Source organism: Teleopsis dalmanni, chromosome 2, assembly GCF_002237135.1.
Source record: "Teleopsis dalmanni isolate 2A chromosome 2, ASM223713v2, whole genome shotgun sequence".
Taxonomy (NCBI): Eukaryota; Metazoa; Arthropoda; class Insecta; order Diptera; family Diopsidae; genus Teleopsis; species Teleopsis dalmanni.
Window position 1 is genome coordinate 189,220,076 of NC_051847.1, and position 8,357 is coordinate 189,228,432.

Below are 8,357 nucleotides of genomic sequence, written 5' to 3' on the forward strand. Positions count from 1 at the left end.
TTAACAACATAAAAGGATCTTTGACATTTTCAATTGGTCTCTAAATGAAACTTTCACAGTAATTAACAAAATTGAATTTCTAAGGAAAGTTGAACTTTCTTTTAGTTTTAGAATAATTTGCTGCCACTTTAATTTTTTGTCAAAAAGTTTCAATTATTAATTGACTTTTTAAATCCATGGGAAAAAAACTAAAATTTCTTTTTACATTACTACAATTACTACATTATATTTTAAAAACGATTTTAGAAATGAGTACTTAAACAATTCATTTGAAGAAAATAGATTAAATTATCAAATATAACAATTTATTTACAATTAATTTATCTATATTAATAAGATAATTGTGAAATGTTTACTTATCTTTACGAAACGTTTAGTCCACTCCATTAGTCCACTTTAATAAATTTTTATATCTATTGAATTTTGTTCTAAGATATGTAATCTCTACAATTCTTGAACATCCTGCGTTTCTTCCAATAGATCCACAACTAGTGATTTATACCGGTACTCGATGTTTAAAGATATATTCAAATAAAGCTTTTCAGAACTAAATCCTTTATATAAGGATCATCTAAATGGATACATTTACTTATACCAAACAATGGCATCTTCGTTGTTATTTCAAGCATTTTGTGTCGAAATCGTTTCAGTCATTCTTCATGGGAGCTATCAGTTATGCTTCAGTACTCTATTCCATATAAACAGATTGATACTAAAATGGCTTTGTCAAAGAGAATTTAAGAACGAAAGCTCAATTTAGTTCTTGGACCCAGTACCCTGTCTTTCATTCTTTTTTTGGTTTTAAAATAAGCTTTGTTTTTTGAATGGTTCCTTCCACATTAATCTTCCAACTATTCTAAATGATGCATAGCTAAAATATAGGCCCTGGTAGTTATCGGAATGGTATATTCACCATGTTTCACTAAAGAGCAACTGTTTCTCCTCATAATGAACGTTTCAGTATTGATTTTTATCTTTCAGTGTTTGGACTGAGTTTCTATGGAGTTAAATCCCCTTTGGAAAAACCCAAGTAGCAATTTCTGCTGAACAAAATCAAAGCACTAAGTTTTTGTATTGAACATATAGTTAAATGGTACCTTTCAAGTCAAAAAAAAAGCTTGATGAGAATAAATTAATAAATAATTGGTATTTAAGAGAGTGGAATCAAAAATAAATAGAACAAATTAAATGATGGAAATCTATTGAGAGAAATCACCTTTAAGTAGCAAATCTTGTGCTGACAGATAAAACAGAGAGCAAGGGGTCATAATGGCGGATTAAGATGATAGGTCATGATAATGACTGCAGTTTCTAACGTTTTATACTTCAGTAAATTATATTGAATGATGGTTAATAATTTATCCATTAGTAGATTATTGTCCACAACGTTATCTGGAAATCATACTTATTTACTTACTTAGTAGCCTACTATGTTTTACTATTTTAACTATATATATTATATGGTAATATGCTTTTATTATATATAAATATACTAATGTTTCATTGCAATTTAATTTTATCATATGTGCTTTATTTGTTTGAAGTGGTTATAATATATCACTATTGATGCGAATGGTGACGGCACTGTTGGAGTTTATTTCTAATGGCATTAACCGTTAATGCGTGAGAAAGGTATATCAATATTCAAGATGTGGTGAGCATATAACTTTCATAATTCAAATGGATGTGTATTATTCATTAGACGTAAAGTAAATATATCAATAACTAAGATGTGATAATCATAAGATTTCAGCAGTTTAAAGCGATCCTCTAGGCATGAGCTAAATATATCGATATTTAAAATGTGGTGACCTCAGGTAACCTTGGACTTCCTCAGTTCAAAGGGATGTGCATTATCCAATAGTTGGGAGCTAAATATATCAATATTTATGATGCGGTGACCTTTTGACTTCTTCGGTTCAAAGTGATATACATTATCCTTTAGGCGTGAGTTAAAAATATCGATATTTAAAATGTGGTAACTATATGACTTCCTCAGTTCAAAGGGATAATTTTTCCTTTATTTTTTCCCTTAGGGGTATTAAGTATTACGCGTGAGTTACATATTTCGATATTTATGATGTGATGTCCATACGATCTCCTCAGTTGAAAGAGATGTACTGCTTAGATAAACTGTTGTAATGAATTGTAGACAACACACGTCATGGATGCATACCAAAATAATATCACACACATTAACAATAATCACAATCATCGGTATCTTAAACGAGAATTTGTTACAGATGTCAGTCTATGAAAGCTTAATTAAGTAAATAACTTTAAAGTACTACTTTAAAATTAAGTGACTACTTCATGACTACTTTAGAGCAAGGAATATTTTTATGTATTGAATACAATTTATAGTAATTATTAAAATATATTTGAATGGGACTTAACATTTATACTTACTGATTACTGAATAAGTGCAGTTTCCAAAATGGATGTGTATAAATTCATTATATCTTTTCCTTGTCTGATATAATCCACCGATAGTTGTTTAAGTTGAGTGGCTAATCACTTCTCGTAGATCATTAATTTGAAAAAAATTTGTTTCTTAGTGCATTCCATCTCTTATTTACGCAAACGTTCTTCTATGTCCTGAACCATTTTTTTGACTTTTGTAGAGATAGGTCTGCAAAGGTCAGCTTCAAAGAAAGGTGTCGGTTCCTCTTTTTTAGTGGGTTCTGAATATTCAGTGATTTCTATTAAAATTTGAAAATTAGTTAAGAATATCAAAATATTCTTCTTCAGGTATATTACTTAAAATAATATAACATACTTAGCTATTCTATATAATACACATCTTTGTTTTTACTTACATATATAACATATAAATAAATAATAACTTTATGAAATATATATTATACACAATAAAAATAATTTAATGTTTATATGTATATATATGATATACTTATGTATATATATATCCAATTTCGCAATATCTTACCCCGTTTACGTTTTCGATCCATACGCATTTTATGTTTGTAGTATTGAACTGTATCCACCGCACATTTTTGACAGTCTTTGCTAGTAAAACAACACCCTGTAACTGCTTTCAATTCTTCCGACAATGGATTATTGTGTAAATTTAAATAACGAAGTTTTGATAGTCTTCCAAAACTGATGGGTAAGTCGGTTAAAGAGTTATCATAAAGGGTCAAACTACGCAGTTTAAATAATTGGCCAATGCTTGATGGCAAAGAAGTCAGTTTATTTGCGCTTAAATCCAATTTGATAAGCGTTTTCAATCTACCGAATGTATCATTTATGGATGAAATGCTGTTGTTATGTAAATCCAGAACCTTGACATTATATTTGGAGACTTCTAATATTGGAATTTTGACTAGTTCAGCATGGCTGAGATTACACATTTCATTCGATACAGCTCTCTTCACTTTTTGAGCTTCATATTTTTTTTGCACTAACAAACGCATGTTTCTAATTTTGAATTTTGTAATTGAATTGAGTTAAATAATTATAATTTCATTATATTTTTGCCAAATACATTTATTTCAATATAATTTTGTTGCCAAAAGAACGCTTAAAAGGTTTTAAATTTATAACATAAAATTAGTTAGTTTAATTGTTCGTAATTAGATTTAGTTTGACAGAGTTTTCAAGGATTTAGAAACTACATTTTTATAAAAAAGAAATTAGAAATAGAAATTAGAAATTAGAAAAGTTGAAATAAGAGATCCGGAAACTAGGATAATAAATAGTGCAGACGTCATGAAAATGCTGTGAAAAAATAGAGGTGTGGACGCAGATCGAAAATCACAAAACATGGCTTGAAATGCCAACATAAAAGAGACCCTTCTCGAAGTAATGCGAAAGTGGTTCCGAGGGAGAATAAGACTCGCCGAAAAGGAGGTATTGAAGTTCGTATACTACATGTTCATGTTAGGAAGTCGGGAGCACCATTCCGAGAAAAATCGGTTTGACGGTGCATAAAGCATTCACCTCCTCACCACAAAAACAAAAAACAAAAATAGGCAGCTACTAACTGATCATCACATCTGTGGAGTATTCTTTTCTCCAATGCTTAACAAACAGAGTTCAATTTCAGTATACTAACTGAATGATTCTAGAAGTTACTTTATTTGCTAATATACAGTGAATCAGCCTACGAAGGTCATATTTTTATTAAAACTGTTTTATATGCCATTTCATGTTTTGTAATATTCAAAAAAGCTTACAAATAAGCTTTCTAAAATTTTAAGCTGTAGTGTACTAGACTTTTTAACTAAAGCTCTTTTTCCAAGTTGTTTCAAAGCTTTATGTTTGCATGTCAAATACCGTATGAATAACAATACCATCTAGACCGTAATATTACGATATTTGCTCATTGATTAAAAAAATTTAGTGGAGTCTCCAACCTTCATATGCAGAAATTTATAATGTGTATAGTACGAATATTATAGGTTTATTTAACATTTTTTTTGCTTCGCTGCAGTACTTTTTTAAATTATTAATTTAAAGTTATAACAAATATTAAAAACAAATAGAATTACAGATTAAGAAACATATTCTGGAATAGGATATGTAGGTAATTTTTGATTCTAGACTGTTAAGTTAGATTACACCGACGATCCTCTGTATGAAAAACTAAATAGCTTAAAAACCACCTTCAGCAAAACTTAAAATGGTTTTTAGAGGGAGGTGCCGAAGTTGCCTAGTATTTTAGAAAAAGGAAGCCGCTAGTATAGTTAATCGGACCCATATATACGCTTAGCGATAACGATGTCAACGTGGAGCTCAAATGAAAAGTTAATATATCTTTTAGAAGGGTACAGAGATATAAATATCTCATTTGACTAATAAAATTTACCCGCCATTTGTCACTCTTCCTTTTTATGTTTTTGTACGGTGCAGAAGAAAAGACGTTATTACAGAATCAAGGAGCAGCACTGACAGTGTTTAAAAGAAAAGTTTTTCGTGCTCCAGGGATTGGACTACTATATCCGAATCAATCACGAATTATAGGAGTTTAATCATGAGATTGTTTAGTAAATTAACGTTTAGTAGTTTCATTGGTTTGATTATATCGTGGTGATGGATGACGATATTTTAGTTTAAAATGTATTCGAAGAAGTGGTTGGAGTAAGAATACATAGAGGAAACCACGTCTTTAGTGAAGTTATCAAATCGAGAGAGCACTAAACGTGCTAGATGTACTTACTAGTCTTTGTAGATTAGGTAACCAAGATAGCAGATTGAATCTCACTTTTAATTATACCTGTTATTGCTGTGGGAATGACGATGAAGTGCCTCTCATCTACTTTGTCTTTGACCAATTGATGCACTCAATTATTAAGTCATGTAGTCACTCAACACTTTAGGGGCCCCCTGCTTCGAGGATCTTGATCAACTATAAGACCTTTCACTAAACAACATTTTAAACTTCGCTAAAGGCTCAAGGTGGTTTCAAACCCTCAGTTCCTCTATTGTATGGTAGCATAATGACCCAATAGGGCTACGTAAATCTCCTTTGAATTGCCGGTATAATCCATCCCGACCCAAACAAACTCAACCTAATCTAAAGGTGCTTGATGTACGGAAGTAAACATAGCAAAAGCATTTTGAGAGGTATTCTATGTCAGGGCAAAATCCGGTATAACGCGGGATATAACGGCCAAATAAGCAAACAGGGAAGCAAGTAAGTTTTCTCTAAATAAGAAAACATTGTGAAGAAATTTGCTGAAATTTTTTTTCCATCTTTACAATTTTTAATTCATGCTTTCTCTACACATTAAACCCCGAATTTTAAGTGAATGGAAATTGTTAAAAAATTTTAATTTTCTTAAAATCAAAAATCCAAACTGAAATTACTGCTGGAAGTGACTTGAACTCATATTTACTAAGCAAAACTTCTTTTTCATAATTTCAACTTCGCTTTATTTGACATTTTATCAGAGATTCCTCAGAAAACGCTCCCAAACACTTTCAAATACAATCAAAAATTCAAGACGCACTGCAAATCAAAAGTTAAACTGATTTTTACGCCTGCGGTGAAATTTCGTTCGAGAAGCAGAGCTTTTTGTGCACTTTCAAGTGCTCATACCTACACACACATGCACGTCAGTGTCTCATTGATTCTGCACTCGTACCTCTTGCCATTGCATGCACTGCACTGTCTGTGCTTGTTTGTGCATGTTTGTGCACGTCATTTACTGTGTATGCACTGTACTCAAGATTTGTTTGCCGATAGAAGCGAGAAGTATTTTCAGTTGCACGCTGATGCGCTTTGCACATTTGAACATTGTTGCGCCTGAAGGATATTTTCGTGATTTCTCAAATTGACGACAAGGAAGCAAAGATGTGTACCAACGCTTGTCGCTTAAGTGAGGAACTATGTGAAAACAACATCTCACATATGTACCTATGAGAGGAAAAGTAAAAATTTCTTCAAAAAAAAAAAAAAATTAAATAGAAAAATCCAAAGATAATTTTTGTTATATATATTTTTTTTTTTTTTGGAAAATAAAAATAATTCTAAAATGAAAAAATTTTTAGGATATATAAAAAATAATAAGGAAGTTTTTTAAACACTTGCTGACAGCATTAAAACTGTAAAACTGTAAGTGCAAATTTAAGAAATTAGGTCGTCTTCAAAAACACTTCCTTTATAAAATATAAAACATTAACAACAAATAAAATAGAAAATAGAAAAAAAAATAAGAGAAATTTAAAAACAACAACCAAAATAAAGTCTTGAAAAGTAAAGCTCAAATTCAAATTCAAACATTAAAGAGAAAAGCAATTAGAGATAAGATCGCATCATTTACGACGGCCCACATTTCGGTTCTAAGGCAGCTGCAGCTTCAGTTTCAGCCAACTTATTCTGTTAGCTGCTGATGTGTATATATCTCCTGCACACTTCCAAACACTGGCTCACGTATTCATCTTGCCTTCGTGCCTTTCTGAAAGTGCTTAAGCAGTTTTTGTCTAAGAAAAGTACACACTCATTTGCTTGAGCACAAACTTTTGTCATTTAGATTGTATCTCAATAGTTTTGCATATACAGAATCCTCATCCTCTTGCCAGCATCCTCCAACTGAATGCAGTTGCATTTCACTTTGCTGCTACTTTTACTTTATGTACTTTTTGCCTAGTGACATGCTTTGATCAAACTGATAAAAACAAATTCTTAATGTGTTGAATTTAACACTTCAAGACATTAATTTTCTCTTTGAATGACCAACTAAAGGCTTAAGGAAATCTTATGAACTCACAGCAAATAAAAGTATTTTATTTTTTTTTTATTATTTTTAATAAATTTCATATATAAATTATGAATATTAATTTCTTTTACTATGAAACCCCACCATTTCTTAAATAGAATGAACATGTAAAAATAGAATTCTTTGCATTAATATTAAGTGTCAGTGGTTTGTATAAAAAAAAAAAAAATTTAATAGTGTTGATAAATAATTTGAAATAAAACCTTAGAATGTCAAACAAAAATAATACTTTTCTATTTATGTCGATACGCTTAAGTTTGTTGAGGTTGTAACCTAGTATACTCGTTTACTATGCAGGTTTACAACGATACATAATAAAGAGCTTTCAGTTTAGCACTGATAAGTTCTCGGTTGAATCGAGTTCCACCAGCTGGCAACACTATAACTATATATTTTCTGTGAAACCTGTATATTCCCATACCGAAAAAGATGTGCCTACGGTTGTTATTCACAAAAACACTATACAATATAGTGTACAAACCGATTATATTGTTTGTTTTTCGGGTAAAAGTAAGTACATGTCGACTACTGGTAGAAATGTGTGTCACTCGGACTCCGACCTGGCGACTAACTTTAAAATTTTTCAAGGATTATAATTACTGTAGAACCATTGCCGATTCCTCATCATACATTTAATAGAAAATTAGGATATAGAGCTCTCTCTCTATTTCTCTCTCTCTCTCTCTACAGAGAAAACTTATGCTCTATAGATCACTCATTCTACTTGTGGTTATTTATGTGTGAGCCGCAAATATGCATCCCAGAATGATGAAGCAGTACTGGGTGTTCTTGAGAAGAAGGTTTACAAGTTCTTCGTAAGATCTTTGATCCTCTACGTGTTAGCGAAGGTTACTGCTTTCGAATGAACCACAAGCGGAATGAGCTTTACCACAACGTTGTGTATGGATCTTCAGCTTTGCTTCAGTGAAACAGATATTTGAAACTGTTTTTGGACAAAGAAGACGTAAAGGCAGACCGTGCCTACGGTGAAGTTATTAAGTTGAGGAAGCACTATCCATACTTCATGTTTAAGACCAGATAGGCGCGCACGTAGCAGAGGCGTTTAGAGAAAAATGCAGTATTGGGCTGAAATCCGGTAACGGGTTGTTATGGCCA

General features: G+C 31.4%; 1 protein-coding gene across 1 annotated transcript; it reads right to left on the reverse strand.

The window, feature by feature from the left end:
* Nucleotides 1–1,509: 1,509 nt before the first annotated feature.
* Nucleotides 1,510–3,472, reverse strand: LOC119679923 (leucine-rich repeat-containing protein 59-like). Its single transcript, XM_038092517.1, has 4 exons — nucleotides 2,948–3,472; nucleotides 2,561–2,702; nucleotides 2,410–2,444; nucleotides 1,510–2,221 (listed from the first exon to the last, which is right to left on the reverse strand). The coding sequence occupies exons 1-2, from the start codon at nucleotides 3,432–3,434 to the stop codon at nucleotides 2,572–2,574; spliced, it is 618 nt and encodes a 205-aa protein (XP_037948445.1). The 5' UTR covers nucleotides 3,435–3,472; the 3' UTR covers nucleotides 1,510–2,221; nucleotides 2,410–2,444; nucleotides 2,561–2,571.
* Nucleotides 3,473–8,357: the final 4,885 nt, after the last annotated feature.